The sequence below is a fragment of the Alosa pseudoharengus genome, unplaced genomic scaffold, assembly GCF_046254945.1.
Source record: "Alosa pseudoharengus isolate Yale_2024_CS ecotype anadromous, Long Island Sound unplaced genomic scaffold, YU_APseudo_1.1 YU_APseudo_1.1_scf_10, whole genome shotgun sequence".
Lineage (NCBI taxonomy): Eukaryota > Metazoa > Chordata > Actinopteri > Clupeiformes > Clupeidae > Alosa > Alosa pseudoharengus.
Window position 1 is genome coordinate 28680911 of NW_027468565.1, and position 24582 is coordinate 28705492.

General features: G+C 50.4%; 1 protein-coding gene across 3 annotated transcripts in view; it reads left to right on the top strand.

Moving 5' to 3' along the window:
• Nucleotides 1–24582, top strand: part of cttnbp2 (cortactin binding protein 2) — a 50084-nt gene that overhangs the window by 14776 nt on the left and 10726 nt on the right. For 2 of the 3 annotated variants that reach the window (XM_076269402.1, XM_076269405.1), the window contains exons 3-10: nt 9964–10188; nt 14157–15699; nt 18446–18652; nt 19127–19226; nt 19708–19858; nt 20473–20667; nt 21864–21981; nt 22391–22651. In XM_076269402.1, the coding sequence (XP_076125517.1) occupies nt 9964–10188; nt 14157–15699; nt 18446–18652; nt 19127–19226; nt 19708–19858; nt 20473–20667; nt 21864–21981; nt 22391–22651 (2800 nt within the window). The remainder of the gene's footprint in view (nt 1–9963; nt 10189–14156; nt 15700–18445; nt 18653–19126; nt 19227–19707; nt 19859–20472; nt 20668–21863; nt 21982–22390; nt 22652–24582) is intronic. The other variant, XM_076269404.1, reaches the window with a different exon arrangement.

Here is a 24582-nt window from a genome sequence, read left to right on the forward strand (position 1 = left end):
GTGTGTGTGTGTGTGTGTGTGTGTGTGTGTGTGTGTGTGTGTGTGTGTGTGTGAGTGAGAGAGAAGATAATCTATATAAGAAACAGAAAGAGAGCAAGAGAGTGTATATCAGAAAGAGCGTTCTGGTTCTGCTCGACATGTTCTTTGCAGGGTCTGTGATGTTCTCCTCTCATCACGTTGGCAAATGCCAGAGAGATTGAGGCGGTTGACGCCGTGGCCCGTTTATGTAAGGCCTCCTTGCGGGGGCTCTCTCTCTCTCTCTCTCTCTCTCTCCTTCTGTCTCTCCTTTTCACTTTCTCTCACTTTCTCTCTCTCCCTCTCTCTCTCTCTCTCTCTCTCCCTCTGTCTCTCTCTCTCTCTCTCTCTCCCTCTGTCTCTCTCTCTCTCCTCCATGGACAGATACAGAGGGAGGGAGGGAGAGGATGGGAGAGGCAGAGTAAGTGAAACAGACAGAAAGAAAGAGGGATAGAGAATGTGAGGGAGAAAGAGAGTAAGTAAAACAGAGAGGGGGGACAGGCTCTGTAGTGCTCTGCTTGTTCTGCTCTGTAGTTGAAACAGAATTCGTACAAGGGGCTCGACAGCCTCACATGAATATGCCGGCTCGCTCGCTCTCTCTCTCGCTCGACCAGCCACCCCCAGCCACTGGGTCCTCTCATGGGTCCTCCTCACAAGCAGCGCTATTGCAGCGACCAGAGACCACAGCAAATGGTTTAGACGAGTGCGGCACGAGTCGAGCCAGAAGCCGTACACAACTCACCCCCACCACCCCAATGCTCTTGGCCCCAAGTGAGTCCAAAAATACACTCAATCAGCCCTCTTCTAAACAGATGTTTCACCTTTTGTCAGCTCCCACCTCGCACTGCGCTTCAATAAAAGCATGTTTCCTTTCACATGCTAATGTTGGCACAGGCTTTGCTGTGTGTTTGCAGTGTTATGTGAAATTATGTCAAATCTGGAGCACGAGTTAATCTGCATCATCTCAGATGAATGAGGCTGCCGGGATAAGGATTTCTCGCTCTTTTCCTTCCTCCCTCTCTCTCTCTCTCTCTCTCTCTCTCTCTCTTTCTCTCTCTCTCTCTCTCCCTCTCTCCCTCTCCCCTTCTGTGCTGTGCTGCATGTTTGATGCATGGTTAAATCTGGTTCTGCTGTTCCTGAGGGACTGGCCGGCTTTTTCCTTCTGGAGTGAGAGAGTGAAAGAGAGAGAGAATGAGTGAGTGTGGAGGGAAGTATGGAGAGAGGGAGTGAAGGAGGGAGATAGAGGGAGAGTTAGTGAGAGAGGGCTGCTGTGCTGTGTGTGTGTGTGTGTGTGCGCGTGCGTGCGTTCGTGCATGTGTGCGTGCGTGTGTGTGCATGTGCGTGTGTGCGTGCGTGAATGTGTGTGCGTGCATGGATGTGTGTGTGCGTGCGTGTGTGAATGTGTGTGTGCGTGCGTGTGTGAATGTGTGTGTGTGTGTGTGTGCAGGTAATCCACAGCTAACCCAGAAGCAGCCCAGAGGCATTGCTCTGCATGCTGACGGAATGAGTCAGCTGCTACACACACGCACACACACACACACACACACACACACACACACACACACACACACACAGGAATGCACATGCGTGTACACACCACACACACACACACGCACACACACATACAAACGCACACACAAGTATGCTCACTCTCCCACTGTCCTCTCTGTAGGTTTTGAGTAAGGGAGTCTGATAACATGACTGCTGCCTCTTTCCTGTATGTCATGCTTCAGTTTCTGAGAAAAGCTTTTTCTCCTTTTAACCTGCGTCTAAACGTTGCCTCTGTGTGTGTGTGTGTGTGTGTGTGTGTGTGTGTGTGTGTGTGCTTTGCCCGCACTGTACCCTTTATATCATCAATATCACATTTCCATATTAGCTCTTCATGTCCATTTCCTTGCCTTTATAAACAGCAGTTCATATGGACAGTCCACAACACCTGACTTTGCTCTTTTTGTACGCGTATTGAATTTCATTGAAACCTTCGCTAGCCCAACACCCCGGGATTATCAAGTTTTCCTGACCAGCCAGAATGTAGCAACACCCTTGTAGCAACAGGCTGTCAGAAATGATCCCCGAGGTCAAATAGATTTCCCTCTTTTTTTCACTTTTTTTTTGCTATTTTTATGCACCGACGTTTGGAGGAAAAACTGACCACACCATGAACAAGTTGTTGATCATTATGGTTTGTACCATATGAGTGAATCGGAATGGCACTAGTCAGGTTGTGTTTGATGTCAGAGTCCTCCACCACATCAGCATTCATGCAAAATAGCTCTGCAGAAAAGCTGAGATTACAAATATTTTGCATACCTAGGTGGCCAAATATATCTCATTTACCCCACAAGAGGAGTTTGATTTAATTTAATTGAAGTTTAACCTTCAGGCCTTCATCCATTTGTTAACATGTAACTACATTGCACTGAGCCTTGAGGGAACGCTGAGTGAGTTGACTTACACAAATGCTGTGAATGAAAATGTACATGTCTGCCCACAGCTCAGAGCTGCTGCCCTCATCAGGTTAGGAGGAGACCTGGAGAGGCTCAGGGAGATGGACAAAGATATACTTTTTTATCAACCATTGTAAAAGTACATTTTTTTTAAATATTGTGTTACAGAAAAATGTAAATGTAAAGTAAAATGTTCATCAACTTAAACGAAATCTGAAGAAGGCCTGCACAAAGGGCCACCAGGGATTGAGAAATTTTGCCTGTTCACACTTGACCAAGCTAAACACATACACACATAAACTGACAGACTGATAGACCAACACCCCCACCTCCACCCCAACCCCCGACTGTTGGGGCCTTGTCACATGACTGATGGAGGAAGCAGGTGGCAGATGGCTGGGGATTCTGGGAGATTTCCATAGGGACAGGACAGACCCTCGTCGGCAGCCTCAGGGACCAGGAGCCCCCCTCAGACCCCCACCCCCCCCCCCCCCCCCCCAGCTCTCACTGAGGTTCTTTAGCCCCTCCGCCCCACCTCAATCTGCAGCCTTATTTAAGCCCCCATTGGCCTACATCTCCCTCCAGCATCTCTACACCAGCAGGCTCTAATATTACATATAAATACCCCCTCAGTGCTGATGTGAATGGTCACACCCCGCCCGCCCCCTCACCCACCCCAGCTCACACCCTTCCCCCCACCATAACACTTACATCCTCCTTCCCTGCCCAAATTTTGCATTTTCACGTCTCAAGAGAATGGAAGTGGTCCGGAGGAGAGGAGCAGTTAGAAAGGACTTAGTCAGCAGTCCACTGTCCAGTGAATACTCAACACACAATGGCTACTCTCACTACATCAAGCCCGTCCACCTTCACAAAAGATGCGCACACACACACATACACACACACACACACACACACACACACACACACACACACACACACACACACACACACACACACACACACACACACACACACACACACAAAGACCAGATCAAATATTGCTTAATCCAATTGCTTATGGATTGCTTACCGTAGAGCCTTTTGCCGCTATGCTGCCAGGTATTATGCTATTACTTTTATAAGTGCTCTAATAATTTATCAGACTAAGGTTCTCCATTAGTTAAAAGCTGAAGGGGACTCGGGGCCCAGACCGAGCAGTTTTCCATGATTTGTTTTGACTGCTGTCAGGTTCAGTGAAGACATGTCCCTGTCACGTCACCCTCTTTCCCCCGAGTGGCAGGAGCTGGTCATTTCTTTCCTAAAGAAACGACTGAGGCCCATTTTGCCATTTCAGTATCTCAGCATTCTGTAACAGAACAATAATGCCATTTAAATGCTGTTGTCCCCCCCTGCCTTTCAGCCACAGTGGACGTTCCCTCCGGGCAGTGATTTGGCTGTTTTTTGGGGTGATCTAGATGTCCTTTTTTTTTAGCCCGGTGCGTTTAACGACCTTGTGAGTGTGGAAGGGGAGAGACAGCCGCAGCGGAAGTCCTTGGCCCACAAAGAGCTCTCTGTGTCGGTTTAATTGAAAGACTCCTTGTGGAGGACCAGACACCACACACACACACACACACACACACACACACACAAAAGCCTTACTCATAAGTTAACCTTTCCAGCCAGTCAAATGTGGGCCCGTGGTGGCTCTCTGCTGCAAGTCTGATGCAATAGTGCAGTGCGGGGCTCGTCAGTAACACTGCAGCCCAGCACAAAGCAACCCAGCCCTCCTTTGAAATCCTGCGGAAATGTATCAGCTCTTTCACTTCCATTCTTTTGATTTGGCCGTCTCAATTTGTCCCTACTGGCAGGGAGGGACGGCCACTCTTCAGCTGGAGATTGGTATGGGAGGATCGGACAGGCAGGGCAGGTAGCTACCATCCCCAGGGGCAGTCACTAAACCCTGAGTGTCTGTCTGTCGCACAGCAATACAGTATTGATCTTGTTCTGGTGAGAGTTGGCAAATGAGCGAACAGGTCAATATATTGAATGGGCCGACAGCGGCAGAAGTAGGATCCCATTGCAGTTGGTCCTGACTGATACTGTGACGAGTCCGTGGCGTCTTCATCAGCTTGGCGTGCTTGTCTCCGCCCCTCTACTGTAGTTTAATTAATTGGTGTCCTGTGTGTCTTTAAAAGGCCCACTGGTGCATTGTGGGATAGAGAGCAGGGCGTGGGATTGCTGGTGGCAGCAGCAGACTCGAGCACTTGTGTTTTGGTTCTGTTATTTCTTTCTGTATTATTATTGCACCACTACATCCACTCCATGCATCCACACACTTGCCTACACCACGGTTTCTCTCTCAGATCTTCACAGTATTGATCTTGTTCCGGGCCCGGCGAGAGTTGGAAAATGAACGAACGGGTCAATACATTGAATGGGCCAGTAGCGGCAGAAGTGGGGTTTAATCGCAGTGGGTCCTGCTCATAGCGATAGTCTGCAGCTGGACACTGTTGTTGTTGTTGTTGTTGTTGTTTCTCTGTTTGATGTTTCGTCCTGCAGAACTTTCTACATTTGTTTTGTCTTGGTTGTGTGTCTCAAGCCCGTTTGTCAAGATAGAAACGTGTGTGTTTAGTGTTTTGTCTTGGTTGTGTGTCCCAAGCCCTTTTGTGAAAATAAAAACATTGACGTGGTTAGTCTGTCATACTGTGAGTGGTCTGTAGCTGCAGATAGAGTTATGGGCCTGTGCATTACGGTAATTATAGCAATCCTCTCTATACCCCATCATTTATGCATGAGGCCAGGATTGACACATGGCCAGATATGTTAAATTCTGAGATTCATAAATATAGGATTAATGGGTCTCTAAATAAATCATGTGGTAGGTTCTTTTTAAAACTTAGCATATATATGCACATCACATCAAACAACTCCCTTCATCCTTCCCTCTCTCTTTCTGTCTTGGTCTAGATATGTGTGTTTTAGTCGTTAGCCACAAGCTGCTAGTCTGTATAGTTCTGTGTTTGTTCATCTCGTTTCTCTTCTGGACATCTCGCCTAAAGATTTTCCTCTTTCTAAATCTCTCCGTGCACTCTTTTCTCTTTCCCTTCTCCTCTCTCTTCTCTCCCTCCATCCCTCCCTCCCTGGCTGCTGTAGTTTGTCCCTCTCTCTCTTGCTCGTTCTCTCTCTCTCTCTCTCTCTCTCATTTGCTCATTCTCTCTCTCTCTCTCTCTCTCTCTCTCTCTTGCTCATTGTCTCTCTCTCTCTCTTGCTCGTTCTCTCTCTCTCTCTCTCTCTCTCTCTCTCTCTCTTGTTCATTCTCTCTCTCTCTCTCTTGCTCATTCTCTCTCTCTCTCTTTCTCTCTCTCTCTCTTTCTCTCTGCGTTGGCAGGCAGCCGGAGGGCCTCTCACCCAGAGTCAGTGCATGCCTATAAAGGTTAATGCTAAGAATACCAGGGCCTGTGCTCAAGTGCTGGTAAATAAGCCACACCTGTGGGTTGTGCCCCCCCCCCCCCCCCCCCCCAATCCCCTGGCACGACCTGTTCAGGAGCGCTCTGCCGCCAGCCCGTTGCGTGCTCCAGCAGGCACCTCCTGGCCAGACTGGTCCCAGCAAAACAAACCTCCGTGCCCATGAAACCTTAGAGACCACAGCATGCCAGGCAGAGGCCGAAATCGAAGCCACACCGCTGGCATTTCAGCGTCTGAAGAGGTTGGGGGTGTGGTGGTGGTGGTGATGGTGGTATCGGTTCTACTATCGAGTTGCTCACTGTCACCAGAGAGGGCTGTGGCGCCTGGGGAAGCTGCCCCAGTTTTGTGCGTCGCTTTGGTACAATGTTTGCCATTGCCCTGTCGACTCCGCAGGGGCAAGGGAGAAGTAAAGGTCGGTTTGATCGCCACTCGACTCTGCCCCCCGTCCCTCCACACCTCTGGACACCGTGGCTAGCAAACTCATTTCTCCCCGAGTGTCAGAGCTAGGACGTGCAAGCTTGTGTTATCCTCTGGAGATGGCCTGACTGCCATGGACACTTCCTCTGTTGGTCAGTTTCTTCCAAGGAGAAGAGAGTGTTTTTTTCCCAGTGACAGCTGTTTGGTAGGTACTGTGACAGAATCGATGGAGCGTGCAGCCACTTGCTGCTGACATTTGAGGGCAGACTGACTGACTCACGTCCACTCCTGGGGGTTTGGTCAACTGGTGCGGATTGTCCATGACCTCCCCTGACAAATTGACTGGCCATTCAACTTCCTGCCATCCCCCCCTGGACCATATTGCTACCACCCCATCCCACCTCACCCCACACCTAAAGTGACCTGAGAAAGCAGATCATGACCCCTCTGTGCTAGGGTACTCTTTTCTCTGTGCGGTATTATGATACAGCTGTTTTGAAGACATAAATAGAAAGATGTGTGTGCAGTATGCAGAAGTGGGATCAGACTTTAATCTGTCAAATAACAACCACCAGAAAACCTTAGCCAGGTGGCAGATGGTGTGTTTTTTACTCAAAGGATATAGAGGGTATTTTTGGAAATCTCTGAAGTTCAGAAAGCTGCTGGAAAAAAGCTGAATTCCTTATTCCTGTCAGTGTGATATGCTGCCATATGTTACATTGTCAGTCTGCTGCTGTCTGAACTTTGAAATAAAGGGAGATCTGTAAGAGTGCTGCTTTTGGACACATCGTTTGAAACAGCAGTGGAGATTGTGTGACTGTGTGTGTTTGTATGTTTGTGTGTGAGTGACTGACTCTCTGTGTGTGTGTGTGTGTGTGTGTGTGTGTGTGTGTGTGTGTGTGTGTGTGTGTGTGTGTGTGTGTGTGTGTGTGTGAGTGACTGACTCTCTCTGTGTGTGTGTGTGTGTGTGTGTGTGTGTGTGTGTGTGTGTATTTTCATGCATGTGAGGCTAGATGGGTGGCATGTCACAGCAAGCTCTTGAGTGGTCTAAGAGAGGGCGCCAGTGCCCAGGCCTGGCACGACACGGCATGCCAACCAGCAGCTTTGTGACCCCCGCCACCCGCAAACAGATGACAACGATGGGAGCCCCCCACCCCCATCACCACTACCATCCGACCCCACCTCCCCTTCCTCTGGCTGGTACCTCTGCGTGGTACCTCTCACCCCCTGCGGGGTCCGGCGAAAGTGTCTTTGTGTGGGAGGCGAGGGGTGGGTGTGTGGGCTGGCGTGGGTAGCTGTGTGAGCGGTGCCGATTAGGAGGGGGATTTGCCAAAGCCCTGCTGGAAGGCACCAGATGGCAGCGATTCCACAAAGCCTCCGCCTTCTGAAGAGGCATGTGTCAATGTGTCATTCCTCTCAATTGCTCCATCACCACTTCATCTCCCTCACTCATCCGTGTCTTATGCCTCTCGCTCTCTCTCTCTCTCTCTCTCTCTCTCTCTCTCTCTCTCTCTCTCTCTCTCTCTCTCTTTCTCTTTCTCTCTGTGTGTGTGTGTGTGTGTATGTGTGTGTGTCTCTCTCTCTCACTGTGTGTCCATATCCAGCAGTCATTCCAGACTCCTTTGTTTACTCTGGGACCTGGGCAGCCATTGGTCAAACTAACAGCAGTGCTTGTGATGTTTAGCCTTCGCAAGCGGAGGCCCGCCTGTCCGCCCTCAAGACAGTTTACAGCAGTAGCGGCAGCTCTGTGTGCTTTGGAGAATTGATCTTTTCCTTCTTTGGTGAAGCAACCATCCCAGGAGAGAAGGGGCTCTTCATCACGCTCTCTCTCTCTCTCTCTCTTGCTCTTTCTCTCTTTCTCACTCTCTCTATCTGTTTATCCCTCTCTGTCTCTCTCTCTCTCTCTCCCTATCTTCCTCTCTTTCTCATGCTCTCTCTCCCACAACCTCTCTCTCTCTCTCTCTCCCTCTGTCCCTCTCTTGCTCTCTCTCTTTCTCATGCTCTCTCTCCCACACCCTCTCTTTCTATCTCTCAGTCTCTCTCACTCACACTCTGTTTCTCTCTTTCTCCCACATCTCTCTTTCTTTCTCTCTCTCTCTCTCTCTCTGTATGAGGAAGGAGAAAGGGAAAGGAGAGAGAGTCTAATATCTTTCACTCCTCGTGTTTTTTGGAGGACCATCTGCACTAAATAAGGGCAGTGTCTCGGCATAAGCTGGGGACCTGCGACTCCTGCAGCTCTGTGGCGTGTGTGCAGCCCACCATGAGCGGCGCTCCTAAGGGTCTCACACACACATACACACATGCACACACACACACACACATATACACACACACACACACACACACACACACTGCTTGTGTTGAGACTGAGAGAGAGAGCAGATTTACTGGAAGTGCCACGAGCCCTAATGGAGAGCCATTTTAATCAGAACTCCTATCAGACAGAGACCTGAGTCAGACGTTCGGTGCTGATTTATTGCCTTGTCATGCTGCGACGCGCCAGCCACCTCTCTCTCCCTGAGCACTCATAACACAGTCCTAGGGTCCGAGCAAACCACACACACACACACACACACACACACACACACACACATCTCTGTTTCCAGTAAGCCTGTACTTTCATGGTTTTTAACTGTATTTGTCAAGATATTGAGAGGAAACAGCTCTCCAGAATCTTCTTCCATTATGCCACTCGTAGATTATAGAGCTAGACTCTGTGCCCTTGGGATGTGCTCAGGGTCTGGTGGAGGTCCCTAATGTAATGTAATCCGATGTGGGTCCAGTCAGACGCTGGGTGTGGGTGTGAGGGTGACGGCTAGACAGGCCATGGGCAGCAACGGTGGGTGCAGTGGCGAAGGCGAGGGCTGCACAATTAATGGATTTTTAATTGAAGAAAAAAAAAGTTTTTATTTGTGTCCCCCTTCTTGTGTTAAAGACAGTGAAGCTCACCTAACAGGAGTGTTGTGCTTCTCGTGCACTAGGCATTGCTCACCAATCAGAAGTGGGCCAACTTAAGCAACATTTGACTTTCAAAAGTTATATTGCAAATTAAATCGCAATTGCAATAAAATCTGTCAGTAAAATTTGCGATTCTATATTTTCTCTCAATCGTGCAGCCCATAGCAGAGGCGTCTCGTTTCCCACGACCCGCTGGGCAGGCCAGCTGGCCCTCGGACACACAGCCGGAGCGGAACACTTCTCGGGCCGTAATAGATTCTACCCGGCTGAGCGTTCACCTGTTCTCGGCTCGGCTACACGCATGCCAAATTGTTATTGAGGGGTTCCATGATGGAGTGCTCGTTTATTCACCATAGTAATGTTCTCTTGTCTTTCTTAATCTCCCCGAGTGGCCATCCATGCCTGTCTCTTGCTTCCAACGTGCTGATTCTGTTCCAATAGACCTTCTCTTTCTTTGTCTCTCTCTCTCTCTCTCTCTCTTTCCCCCTCTCTTTCTGCCTGACTCGTTCCGTTTATAAGCTACTATACTGGGGGCTAGTACTGTTGCGATGCTCAGAGTGTGGTGGTGGCCCCACAAGATGAATGATGTATGTGTTTAAATGGTTCACTGATGTGAAAGTGTGTTTTATTAAGCACAGTTTATGAAACCTCTCTCTTTCTCCCTCCTTCTTTCTCTCTCTCTCTCTCTTTCTCTGTCTCTCTCTCTCTCCATGTGCAGGCCCGTAGGAAAGAGGTCTTCCTTCAGGAGCGCTATGGCCACTTCAGCATGACTGACCCGTTCCTGGCGCTACAACGTGACTTCGATGGGGGCCCGGGCGAAAAGGAGCGCCGGCCCGTCAGCACCAACCCCATGGCCATCCTGGACGCCGTCATGGCTCACTGCCGCAAGATGCAGGAGAGGATGACCGCACAGCTCGCTGCTGCCGAGAACCGACAGAAAAGGGTGTGTGTGTGTGTGTGTGGCTGGCTGTGTGAATTTGTGAATGTGTGTTTCATCCTCTCAGCTGGATTACTGCGATTAGATAGTGACTCCACAGCCAGATGGGGCCTCTGGCTTTTGGGCTTGATTCCCCCTGTTTGTCACAAGAACTCTGCATGAAATAGTGTGTGTGTGTTTGTGTGTGTGTTTATGTGTATCTGTGTGTGTATGTTTTTGTGCGTGTGTTTGTGTATGTTTTGTGTGTGTGTGTGTGTGTGTGTGCGTGCGTGTGTAAAATAGGTATGTAGAGGCTACCATAATTTATAGTCCAGCTCTGTGAAGCCATGAAGCCATGTTTTAACCACAGCCTGTACGTTTTTGGGCTCTACTACTCCTGCAAGCAAACCACATCCCCAGTGTGCAGCACTGAGCCTGCAGCTATGCAAGCTGGAGTGAGCAGGAGTGGAAGCGGAGGAGGAGGAGGAGGAGACGAAGGCTGCCAGCTTGTGAAACCCGATGTGCGGCCCACCTCGCTTCAAACCGCCGTGCACCTGCTGCCCTCTCTCGCAGAAACGCCAGTGGCCCACCTAGTGTTTCTCACACGTATCCCAGCAGCCTCCTCTGCCAAGCCCAGCCTCGAGTGACACCCCCAGATAGGACGGTCAGCTCAGTGATGTCACGGGAGGCCATCGGCTGAAAAAATCGGCAGATTGACCTTGCCAGATGCCGCATAGCCCCGAGACCCCCATACTGCCCTGTCAGCAGGGCGACCCCATTAACCTGAGCCGTGGGATGTTGTGCATGAAAGGCCTCCTCCAGCCTCCTCTTTTCCTCTTCTCCAGGGGGCCCCACCTGAGTAGCTCTCCAAAAGGTCCAAGGAAATGCTCATAAATCTAATAACACTGTCACTTGGTAAACCTGTCAAAAATCAAATCAAATTCATAACCTACAAACAGAGAAGGTAAATGAGGTGAAAGGAGCCTTAAAGTGCATACAAAACTTATTCAGCTGTTTTGGTTGGAGATGGGCTATGTGAATGCATTTGACTACTAATACAAAACAGTGGTAGCTCTTGGCCATGTTCATTTAGTCAAAATAGCTCTTGGAGGATAGAAGGTTGGAGACCCCTGCTCTAACAGGTTGGACCCCTGCCTTTCTCTCTAACCCATTCCCTCGCCTCTGCTTGGAGCGTTTCACAGACATGAAAAAAGTTCCAGCGTGGAAAACTCAAAGCTCTAGCTGCAAACCACAACAGCTAATCTCAAAGCTATAATATTAAATCAGGCATATGAATAGAACAATGGAGCCATAATGAGATCCCAGGGGAGCTTTTAGAGTTGTTAATGATCGAAGTGGGAGGACAGAGCTGTTGTGATGTATCGGGTTACGTCTTCAGCCATCCTTTTACTGCTCTGCATCCTGTCTAATCCAACATCCACATCTCCTCAGAGTTTCCACTGTTCATCAGCCAGATCCGGATGCTGTCTGTCTGCTCTCTCTTCTCCTCTCCTCTCCTCTCCTCTCCTCTCCTCTCCTCTCCTCTCCTCTCCTCTCCCCTCCCCTCCCCTCCCTTCTCCTCTCCTCTCCTCTCCTCTAATCTCATCACCTCTCCTCTCCTCTGCTCTCGTGACTGGCGCTTGTGAGCGTCACATCTCTTTTGTGTCGAAGGCAGGAACAGCTCATCCTCGCCGCCTCGCTTCCTTTTGTCCCTGTCCGTCGCAGCGTTCCTGTCGAGGGGACGAGATGACTGAAATCCTTCCTGTTCTCAGAATAGAACCACAGTTGCTGGTTGTTATGGTGACGTGCATACTTATCCGAGAGTGGTAATGATAGCTCTTGTTGGTCTGTAGTGTGTAGAGTGCAGCTCTGCTAATATCTGCAAATACAAGGCAGTGCGTTTACAAGCCATACTTCATGACTTTATCCCCACATTACTCATTGACAGCAGAGGAATTTGGTTATTGTATGTAGGCCACTGCGAGTGTCTTCCGGCTAGAGAATTGGACACGGCCCAGTTAACAGCCATATTATTCTTGGGGAAGAGAAGTGTTGAAATATTCACCAGGCCCTCATAAGGCAGAGAGTCGGGGCCGGTCGTCATGCAGGCCTCCACTGGCACGTAAGCATACGCCGCCGGCTCGCTCGCTCGCTCTCTCTCGGAGTCGAGGACGGATGCGCCTCACGGGCAGAACTCATTTCTCCAGCGCCATGGATTATAGATGAATCACCGTGGATACCAGTGGAGAGAAAAGCCGTGAGACGTCAGCTCGACACTGCCACTCCGCTGCCGCAGAACATACATGAATTTTCTCTTTCACGTTTTTCCTCCATCCTCTCCTCCTTTGAGGGTATTTGCTCCTCTCTCTCTCTCCCTCTCTCTCTCCCTCTCTCCCTCTCTCTCTCTCTCTCTCTTGCCTTACCTTAGCCGCCTCGTGTGTGTTCTTCTTCCAAAAACAGATGGCAGCAGCACATTCTCACTGGCCGCTGGTTTAGGGTCCATATCTCTGCCAGGGCCCCATAAAGGGAAAAGACATCTCACTGGCCGCTACGAGAGCTGCAGTACGTGGGAGCTAGCCTAACCCTCCCCCTTGTTCCTTCACTCGGAAGATAATGCTTAATGAGTGTTTATGTTTGTTCTGTTTGTTTAAGAATAGCATGGATGTGCGCGTCATTGCCTGATGAACACAGAGGCATTCTGGGCAGGGAGACACACTCGGTCGGAGGTCTCAGCTTTGGCTTCCGCTTGGCTGCTGCCAGCTAGCGCTCCAGCTAACAATAGCAACAAGACACAGATGTAATATAGTACCGCATGGCTGGCAAGGCAGTCAACATAATTGAATCATGCAAATGAAACATACGATTCCATCTTTTTTTTGTGTGAGCGAGTGAGTGAGTGAGTGAGTGAGTGAGTGAGTGAGTGAGTGAGTGAGTGTGCGCGTGGATGTGTGTTTGTGTGCAGCTGTTTCCATGCAACATCTCTGGACTCCACCTGCTCTGGTCGGCTCCTTGCAGGGCTAGCTCTCAGTGCCTCTAAGCGGACGACCACCCGTGGAGGGGGGGTCCGGACATTTAGACATTTCTCATACTTACTCCTCTGCCTACTGAACATCTTGACTGGGTGATTGGTTTCTCTTTCCATTTTGGACATCATCATTTAGACTAAAAGAAATTACTGAGAGATCTTAAAAGGTTTGGGCAGCATTAAGAGCCCCTGAGCCTTTTATTGTGCAGAGTAACGTATCCCACCATTTGTTATGTCCCGCCCTGGCTGTTTGAGGTGGGGGGTGCGGGGATCAGAGCTAATGGCAGTCCATTTGAAGAGGGGCATCAACCAAAGAGAGGAAGACCGATAGTATATGAATTAGAAGGGCAGGAGCACTGCGCTGCGTATTGATTTACACATTTGTGGAAGGGTTCTCGAGTCTTCAATTCATATGAGTGTGAGTGAGTGAGCGAACAGGAGCCCGATACATCATTCTCAGATGTTGCGTCTGGCTAATGTGTGTAGCAGATGGATGCTTGATGTTTGTCTATGTTTGGTTGCCTGGAGTAGATGCATGTGTGTGTCTGTGTGTGTGTGTGTTTGTGCGATGTGTAACACATGGACTTCACACAGTCTGCCACAGTCACCATAGACCTTCATGCTAGTAATGTTTTTTTGAAAAGGTCCCCTCTAATGTACTTAATGCTGTACATTAATATCTGTGTGAGTGTGTGTGTGTGTGTGTGTGTGTGTGTGTGTGTGTGTGTGTGTGTATTTGGTGTGTGTGTGTGTTCCTGTGTGTGTTCTTGTGTGTGTGTTTGTGTGTGCGTGCGTGTGTGTGTGCGTGTGTGTTTGTGCATCCATACGTTAATATCTCTGTGTGTGTGTGTGTGTGTGTGTGTGTGTGTGTGTGTGTGTGTGTGTGTGTGTGTGTATTTGGTGTGTGTGTGCGTGTGTGTGTGTTTGTGCATCCATACGTACGTGTGTGTGTGTGTGTGTGTGTGTGCAGCTGGAGCTGGAGAAGCTGCAGCTACAGGGCCTGGAGCAGGAGCAGCGTAAGCTGTCTGCGCAGCTGAAGGACGAGCGAGAGAAGAACAAGCAGGTGGTCATGCTGCTGGTGCGCGAGTGCAAGCAGCTGGCCTCGCGCGCCGCCGAGGAGAGCCAGCGCGCCGAGGAGCTGACCGCGCGTCTGGACGAGGAGGCGCGCACCCAGGGCCTCCTGGAGGAGCAGCTGGCCTCGGAGCGCCGCCGCGGCCAGCAGATGGAGGCCGAGATGGAGAAGCAGCTGTCCGAGTTCGACACGGAGCGCGAGCAGCTGCGGCAGAGGCTGGGCCGCGAGGAGGCGCGCGCCACCGAGCTCCGCTCCGAGACCGACGGCCTCCGCCGCCAGCTGGACACGCTGAGGACCCCCGGAGTCCCCGCCCCGGCCGCCACCGCTGCGTCCGTCACACCTGTCCCGGCCGTCCCCGTGCAGGTGAAAGCCAAGGTGGCCACGGTGTCGGTGTCGGTGGGCACGGATGCGGCCAGCTTCTGCCGGACGATGTCCTCCCAGACGGACCCCCTGCCCGAGGCGCAGCCGGAGCCCCACAGGAAGGGCCCGCCGCTCAGCATCCCCGTCAAGCCCACCCCCGCCACCAGCTACGTGGGCATGAGCCTGCCCAAGACGCCCAGCGTTGGCCGGGGGCTGCTGCACGCGGGGGTCGCGCAGGCAGAGAACGGCGGCGCTGCCGAGAGCCACTCCCCAGGCCCTGGCGCTGTCGCTGCCGCTGCCACGACGACCCCCGCGCTGCCCACCGGGGTCAGCCCCCGCGTGCAGGCCGCCCGCTTCAAGTTCCAGGCCTCGCCCTCCGAACAGGACCAAAACGGCACGGCCAACCAGAGCCCGCCGTCCCGCGACCTCTCGCCCAACAACCGGGACAACTTTGCTGCCAAGCAGCAGGCGCGCCACACGGTCACCCAGGTGCTGTCGCGCTTCACCAGCCCTCCGGCGGGCGGCGGCGGGGGGGGCCCTGGGTCCGGCGCCGGGGGAGGAGCCATGCGCCCCGGCCTGCCCCACTCCGCCTCGGAAGGGGGTCCGTTCACCGGCCGCCTGGGCCATCCGCAGATCGGCCTCAAGGCGCCCTCCGCGTCCGGCCGCGTGGACCGCGGCAACCCGCCGCCCATCCCGCCCAAGAAGCCGGGCCTCTCGCAGACGCCGTCGCCGCCGCACCCGCCCATCAAGGTGGTCTCCGACGGCAGCACCAGCCGGTCGCCGGGCATGCTGCCGGGCAAGCCGGGCGCCCCCACGCCTCAGCTGCCGCCCAAGCCGGCCCTGGAGCTGGGGGGCGCTGTGCCAGCCCTGACGGCTTCTCAGGTGGGTGCGCCCTGCGCGGGCTGGCCGGCATCCGCATGCTCCGGAGAGTGTCCCCCTGCCACCATCAGCACCACCTCCTCCACCTCCACCTCCACCTCCACCACCTCCGCTGCCATTGTCCGTAGCCCCTCCATAATCCCCACTAGCGCTCCGCCCCGTAGCCCCCGAGACCTGGGCAGCCCCCTGGCAACAGCATCAGGTAAAAGGGGACTCTGCTCCTCTCCCCTCCGGCTCTCCACTGCCTCTCTCTGTCTTCCGCTCTCTCCTCCACTCACTTGTGGGCAGGTTAGACAGACAGCTGCAGGGAGGACGACACGTCCTAGAAGAGAGGAAGAGGAAGCTCGTGTGTCCCCAGTGTCAGTGCCAAGCAGTTTAGTCATCCAGTTAAGCATTGGGTCAGACTCCTGTCTACTCCAGTAGCTTTGTCCATCAACAGAGAGGTAGTAAAAAACAACAACAACACAGAGACAGGCAATAATATCAAAGAAGTCAAATCATTCTACAGCCAGTGTGCAGGAAATAAACGATAGCTTAGCCCAAATTTATAGAACTTAGCTGGCCACCTTAACCATCTGTCCTTAAACTATTGGTTCTCTGTAATGTAATGACTCCTGGGCCTGACTGTAATGCCCCTTTAAGGTTCTGTAATAACCCTTTAGGGTTCTCCTTCTCCTGGGCCTGACTGTAATAACCCTTTAGGGTTCTCCTTCTCCTGGGCCTGACTGTAATAACCCTTTAGGGTTCTTCTCCTGGGCCTGACTGTAATAACCCTTTAGGGTTCTCCTTCTCCTGGGCCTGACTGTAATAACCCTTTAGGGTTCTCCTTCTCCTGGGCCTGACTGTAATAACCCTTTCCACTCTGAAGCTGATGCCAGAGGCTGCTCTGACCCTGTCCGTTCTCCTTCTGCGCTGCCATGGTCCTGTTGCATGCTGTCTCTAACCCCCCCCCCCTTCCCTCCCTCCCTCTCCATCCACCCTCTCTCCCTCTCCATCCACCCTCTCCTAAAGAGTCCTGCACTAGCACCACCCGCTGAGGGCTCTGACTGCCCACTTTAACACTCTCCAGCAGCGCCAGAGGGCAGCGAGTTCAACCGTGCTCACGGTGACGACCAGAGAGCCACTCTGTGGAAGTCATTGTGTTTGGTGGTTTCTGTGCTGTGTGGGGCGTTTTTGGGTTTGCTCGGCTGCTTGTGAGATGGGGTTGTATTTTTCTGCATGTGTTTGTGACTGTACGTGTGTTTTGGTCAGCTAAGCTTTGATGACTTACACAAACTTGTTCCCTCTTTTGCTCCATGAGAACAAAAACAAGTCTGGTTTCCCGGTAGCCTGAAGGTTACACAAAGCGCTGGGAACTCCCCTCGAGGTGCAGTGAAATTTAGAGTTCCATTTCTAAGGCTGTTCACATTCTCACAGAGGGCCAAGGTCTCCTGGAGGAGATGGTGTGCGTTGTGTGACAGATTCCGCTGATAGTGTCACACATGCCTCTTCACAAACTCTTCTAGTTTTTAACCCTGCGGCAAATCTGCCCAGAAATCTCTCCCACATCTTTGATGGGAACAGACTCACCTGTGGGTCTGTTCAAAGACAGTTTTTTGTAGTCTAGTTTTCTAGAAATCTAGTCACTGACTGCCAAGTATTCCTCCAGACTTTGAAAAAAAGCTAAAATGAGGATTCTCCTCCCTCTCCTCCTCCACGTCTCTCTCTCCTCCTCTTCCTCCTCCTCCTCTTCCCTCCCCTCTCGTTTTTCCAGTCTTTGGGTGAAAGCTGCATTCTGAAGGTCCTTTGCTCTCTCTGCTGTCAGCTCGATGCCTTTAAATCTCGGTGCCCTAGAAGCACTCGGTGACCTTCTCTCTCTCTCTCTCTCTCTCTCTGTCTCGCTCACTAGCTCACAGCTACTTCACTAAGCAGAGCCCCACTCTCTTCTTCACTTTACTAACGGAGATCAAACCAGATCAATCCAACTCTCCTGACTAGAAGCAGACCAACAGGTTTTTAAAAATGCAATAAACATGACATTGATAGCATTCCATCATAGCGCAGCCTAGAACAGTTTTGAATCATCAGTATTCCCTGTATTCAGCTCATTAGAACCCCCCTGCTCTAATTTCCTCCTTTCAGTTACCGTACTTGTGATGCATTAAACAAATATATTGATTTTTGTCATTTTTTATGTTGCAATTATCTGGATTTTCATAAATAAATCTTTTTTTATATAACTCGGTCTAACCCTGTTGACTGATAAGCAGTCTGTATTAACATCTGAACATATGAATGTGTGAATGCGTATAGTTAATGTGTGGCTAACGTCAGTTTCCTGCCTGACAGTGTGACTGCACAGTGTGACTGGCTGACTGACTGGAGCTTTGACTTTGATTTGAACAGAGCACCTGCGGAGAAAGCACCCCACTCTCCATCTCTCTGCTCACTGGCCCATAGCCTCTCGGTCTCTGACTGGGTAAAAGCCTCCATGCTCTGAATTAAATTAGGCTTGTGGGCTTTGCACAATTATACAACCATAGAATATATACAGTTATACTGAATGTGGGCGTTTGAAGCATTTGAGTGGAGTGTGTATAATCACAGGTGCTCATCGGTTGTCAACTGACAGTTTTTTGTGTGAGTTTGTGTCCAAAGATGTTCTCTCTTGTAATGCTGCATAGAAAGTATGATATATGAATATACTGTATGGAGCATTATCCACTAGCAGCTATTTTATTATGTGTTAAATGAGAGCATACTCTTTATATTCTCAATGGTAGAGCCTATTTGACATTACTGCCAAAAGCATCATGCAATCTTAGAAACTTCCAGAATAGTGTATATCCATCACAAGCAAGTGGTGTATTCCCTTGTGTGTAGTCATTGCAAAGAGAAGACATTTTTAACGCGGCACGCATAGCACTAACCCCGGACGGTAACCGTCTCCCATGGCGTTTAACTCTCAGGCTGGTGTCCCTCCATAGTCCCCCCGCTAACCTGCGGTGACCCCGTCGCCCTGGACGACGGGCCCACCCACCTTCTCCAAGCTGCTTCCCAGGGAAATGTCACTTTATTGTCAATGCTGCTTAACCGAGATCCAACGACCGACATGTGTCACCTCCAACAAGACCGAAACTCTGCCTTATTCTCTGCTGCTCGAAACGGACACACAGGTACCTGGTTACACCTGCACTCAGATAGCTACTGAGAGAGAGAGAGAGAGAGAGACTGTAGAACATACTTTTCTGATCCTAACTGTAGTTGGCATTTATTGTTCTATGCAATGGTCAATGCATCACTCTTTATTATCTGTATTTAGACATCAGTGTGTTTAAGAACTTAGGAGTCATAATCTATAAGTACATCTAAGTACATCAAGTCAGTCTTCTACACACAAGTGAGTTGAAGCATGCTATACTGCATATCCAGTCATTAAAATGCTAATGGCCAGTGTATGAGAAGGCAGCCATGAGGATTATTCATGTCTTTAGCTGCTCTGTGATTGCACATTGCTGTTGAGTGTATTGATTTGTGTGCTGAGAGCACTCTCCTGTGTGTGTGTGTCTGTGTGTGTGTGTGTGTGTGTGTGTGTGTGTGTGTGTGTGTCCGTGTGTGTATGTGTGTGTGTGTGTGTGTCCTCCCTTCAGACTGCGTTAAGCTGCTGCTGAGCTCGGGGGCGTCTGCTGACGTTCCAGACACAAACGGATTCCTGCCTTTACACACCGCTGCTGCGCACGGACATCATGAGTGAGTGTCTCCCCTCCTCCTCCTCCTCCTCCTCCTCCTCCTCCTCCTCCTCCTCCTCTTCCTTATCGCCCTTGTCTCTTTTACCTTCTACTCCGTGTCCGTTTCTATCTAGTCTTGGTCCCTTTGGGTTAGGACTGTAGTGTTCTAAGATGTCTTCTTTAAGACTATGCTTTGCTCCCCACTGAAGACTAGTTAGGACTGTAGTGTTCTTTTCAAGCAGTTACTTAAAACCGCTTAATTGTACACTAAAGTTGCAAGCAACATGTCACATCTGGTTCTGTGCTGATGCCAAAAAAGAAGTTAACCACTGTTTGAATGTGTATGTGTGTGTGTGTGTGTGTGTGTGTGTGTGTGTGTGTGTGTTCGTGTGTGTGTGTGTATATGTGTTTGTGTTTGTGTGTATGTGTTTGTCTGTGTGTATGTGTGTGTGTGTGTGTTCCTGTGTATGCGTGTATATGTGTGTGTGTGTGTCTGTCTGTAGGTGCGTAGAGTTGCTGGTGTGCTGCACCACTGACGTTGACCATGCGGCGGTGGCGGGGGAGAGCCCTCTCTACCTGGCGAGCGAGCGTGGGAGTGTGGAGTGTGTTAGAATCCTGCTGGAGGCTGGCGTGGATCGCACACACACCACCGCCGTAAGTACCCCCGCCCGACCCGTTACACCTCGCAAATAAAGTCCCCATTGCGCCGCCGGCGCTTTTGAAGTCTGAGTTTGGCCCCATGACCTTGTCATCACCGCATACCAGAATAATTAGGTGGTCTGCTCCCGCTGTTTCTAGGGTAACAGAGCTATGGTGTTGCCAGAAGTGTTATTGTGGTATGCTTACAAAGTAATTATGCCCTCTATTTTAGCAGTGCTTGATTAGCCCCTTGAAGTGCTGGAATGGCGTTTGATTTCACTGGCAAATTAGATTGTTTGTGTGTGTGCATTTCAACCCCTCCAGAGTTGTTTTATCTGTATGTTGTCAGGTTGTATTTTTGTGTGTTTGTCTCCTGTGTGTTCATATATATGTGTGCAGCGTGCTATACATGGGGCTCTTCGATCTGTGTGTGTGTGTGTGTGTGTGTGTGTGTGTGTGTGTGTTTGTGTTTGTGTTTGTGTGTGTGTGTGTGTGTGTGTGTGTGTGTGTGTGTGTGTGTGTGTGTGTGTGTGTGTGTGTGCTTGTGTGTGTTTGTGTTTGTGTGTGTGTGTGTGTGTGTGTGTGTGCTTGTTATTATGTGTGTGTTAATTGTGCGGTGTCGTCAGCAGGACAGCTGCACGGCCCTCCATGCAGCGGTCAGTTCGGGACACGTGGGCACTCTTCAGCTGCTTCTGTGCCACCCGGGGGCCAAGCAGCGTCGGGACGACCCGCTCCCCCACCCACACTCGCTCGCCACACTCCTCAACCAGACCAACAGAGACGGCTGGACCGCTGCCCACATCGCCGCTGCCAGGGGCTTCAAGGTGAGGAGGTCACACACACACACACACACACACACACACACACACACACAAGTGCATGCACACAAATGTACAATCACACAAGCACAAACACACAAGTACAAACACACACACACACACACACACACACACACACACACACACACACACACACACACACAAACTCACCAACCTCTGACTCCACAACATACACACTCAGGGCCATATGTACGTACATTTGCGAACGTAGCGTTATCAGCGTCATGGACACACCGCAGATTGCGAACGCTGTCAGACCCAAGTCTCCGTCGTATTTATCAATCGTTCAATCCTTAGTGTAAACTGCGCCTTTCTCCGCCCATAAACGCAATTTACGAACGTCCACAACTGAATGGCAGCGCCTACATACAAGCGCAGTTGAATGAAGTTAACTGATGACAACATTAAAAAGAATCAAATGTTTAGCAATCATGAAATAATACCATACATGATAAGATGTAAACAAGCAGGGAGATAATGAAGATCAGTAGTTCTACTCAAACTACTTGTGCACGTAGGCTATGGATGATTGATCAAATCTAGCAAGTAGGAAAGTTTAAGTGAATGACGTGAAAGTGAAAGTAAGACATTCGAAAGGCCAACGAAAGTTAAGGTTGCTTTTAGTAGTACAAATACTTTCATCACAAAAACTGATGCTCTAAATAGCGATTCTGTTGTCTTTGAAAGGTTCTCTTATTTACGCATTGAACTGCAATTTGGATTAACACCTGCTTTTACAAGGCGGAAGTATTTAGGCGCAGAATAGACGTGCGCTTTCAGGAGCAGTCTTTGTACATACCGTGGAATACATAATTAGGCGCTCTTTACTCTTCCCCTCCCATCTTTTTATGCTAAACTCCCACTTTCCCCTGGATCCTCCCATGAATGCATATGCATGACATGACAAACGCAATCTGCCACTTTCAGCTCCCGCGACAGGCAGTTTGCGCTTTTACATAATTGCGGCCTGTTTGTACATACCTCGCAATGATTTTACACGCACATTGCGAAACAAATACGCCTGAAGTGGGCGCAAAAGAGTCTGCAGTATGCATAGTCACAAATTTAGAACACAACACACATGTGAGAGAATTTTGGCCTCTGTCACTGAGATAGATTTAGAGCTTATTTCATTACTTCTGTGTAATAGAAGCCATGCTTGTGCAACTGTTTTGTTGCAGGATTGCCTGGGGGTATTGTGTGCCCAAAGCCAACAGGACATCGAGACAAGGGACAAATGCAACCGCACCATCCACGATGTGGCCACAGACGACTGCAAGGACCTTCTGGAGAACCTTTGTGAGTTGGTCAGCCTTTTTGTGTGTGTGTGTGTGTGTGTGTGTGTGTGTGTTTGTGTGTGTATGTGTGTGTGTGTGTGTGTGTGTGTTCCTGCCAGATAGGAGATGGGACTCCACTACAGTGTTCCACCTGGAATTTGTTGTCCCTGTCTGAGACACGATTGTGTGATACTCAAAGCAGACTCTGGCATCAATCTCTCCAATAGGTAGCGGATCAGTGATTTGGGTTGGCCCAGTTTCTGTCCAAAAATGCTGACCTGAAATGACCGTACCGTACACTTCCGCAACAGCTCCCATGTGTTCTCACAGTTCCTTGATTCCTAATTAAACTCTGAGATGAAGTTGTGTCGTCACATCTTGCACTAATTTCTGACCCCTTTTCCCTGTTTTTGACCTTTGACCCTGGCCAGATTCATACCGAGTTGCCGTGCAGGTGCACACAGGCCTCAGTGAGCGCCTCTGCCCCCTTGACCTGCTGGAGGACGGCCCTGTTGTTGGCATGGTAACAGTCCAGCGTCACACGCCCTGGGAGGAGCTGGGCCAAAGTCTGAACGACCTGCTGACCAATCACCTTCAGCTTCTGTGCAAGGGGTGGGACCTCTGGGAGGACACGGTTATGACTGACACTCCTCTGGGCCTATCACCTGACAGCATAGCCTCGGTGACCATCGGTAAGGAACTCACTCACCACCTCACTGGAGTTGCATCAAACCCTGCTCACGCTTCCCCTACATAAGAGTCCCTGCTGTAGATTCAGGGCGTACTCACACTGGGCACGGTTCTCTTGTACCGTGCCGGAGTATGACTGAGTCCGCACGCATACTGCATATTATCAAACTGTACCCAGGCACGGTTGAGCGGCTGTGCTGTAGAATCTTTGCTCAGGCGCGATCATAAGCCCAACCGAGCCCACTTCCTCAAGCAGACCTGGGCACGAATAAGTGTACCATGCCGGGGTACGGTACGGAGTGATCACACTGGTCAAACGAACCAGACCTTAGGTATCAAACGTACTCGGGTACGGTACGGATGCCATAGTGTGAGTACGCCCTCAGTCAGAAGAGACGTCACATGTGAACTTGGATCCCTCAACAGAAGCATGAGCACAATGCCCAAAGCCCATGGAAACCCATTAAAAACAAATCTGTATTGTTGTGTATAGCATATAAAGTACAGTGCTGCTGTCATTTTCTCGGAAACAATGCAGTTCTTCTTACCTCACAAGCTGTCATAATTATGTTGTACTGTAAAAACCAAATGTGGTTGAGGCGTAGCGGGAAAAAGGCAGTTCTCCCAAGGCTTGAGGGTTGTGGGTGGTAAACAATCCTGCAAACAAGATGCACACACACAGACACACACTTGTGTTTACAGCAGCACAGTCATCGCCACCTATTTTGGGACGGCCCAGCTGCTGCCTCCCATACGGCCGGTGGCCACGATGAAGCTCTCATTTCCCCCCGTGTCAGCATTTACTACCATCAACCAAGAGAGAGGGGGGGGTGGAGAGAGAGAGAGAGAGAAAGAGAGAGATGGAGAGAGATGGAGAGAAAGAGAGGAGGCAGAGAGAGAGAGAGAGATGGAGAGAAAGAGAGGAGGCAGAGAGAGAGAGAGAGAGAAAGAGAGAGAGAAGGCGAGCCTGAGCTTGACCTGCATGTGTGTATGACTCATACGTGTGAAAGTGGTGTCGATAGGTCAGCCATTGGCCTCAGAAAGGTCAAGCAACCACACATATCCACACATGCACACACAGACATTTATATATATACACACACATACAGTATTCACACTCACACACACACACACACACACACACACACACACACACACACACACACACACACACTCACACACAAGCTTACACATCCAAGACATAAGCAAATACTCAGTCAACAGGACACACCTTGATACCTAAAAAATAATCTGCATTTTCTCAAACATCTCCACACACACTCACTTACGCATGCACACACGCACACACACACACACACACACACAAATAAACAAACACACACACACACAGTGACACACACACAGGCCACATTAGACACAGGCGCTTGGCGTAGCTCGGGGCCTGGGGTTGCATCCAACATTGTCACTGGCCAGGCGCGGGGAGGTGCTCAGTGGGACAGTGGCCTAATTGAGCTTGGCCCAGCCGCAGGGATATCATGCCCTCAGCCACGCTGGAAATAAACTCCACCGCCAGCTCTCTTCCCACCTCTCTGTGTCTCTCTCTCTCTCTCTCTCTCTCTCTCTCTCTCTCTCTCTCTCTCTCTGTCTCTCTATCTCTTTCGCTCACACTCTATCTCACTCACTCTCTCTCTCTGTCTCTGTCTCTCTCTATCTCTCTTTCGCTCACACTCTCACTCACTCTCTCTCTCTCTTGCTCCCTCTCTCTCTGTGGTCGCTATCTCTCCTGCGGTATTCTCTGCTCCAGTGAGCTCTCATGAACATTTACACACGTACGCCACAGCCACGCCAACTTGTGTGTTTGTCGTCTCCGGAATCATTTGGGAGAATGCAAACACAACACTGCAGGTGGCCTCTCTCTCTCTCTCTCTCTCTCTCTCTCTCTCTCTCTCTCTCTCTCTCTCTCTCTCTCTCT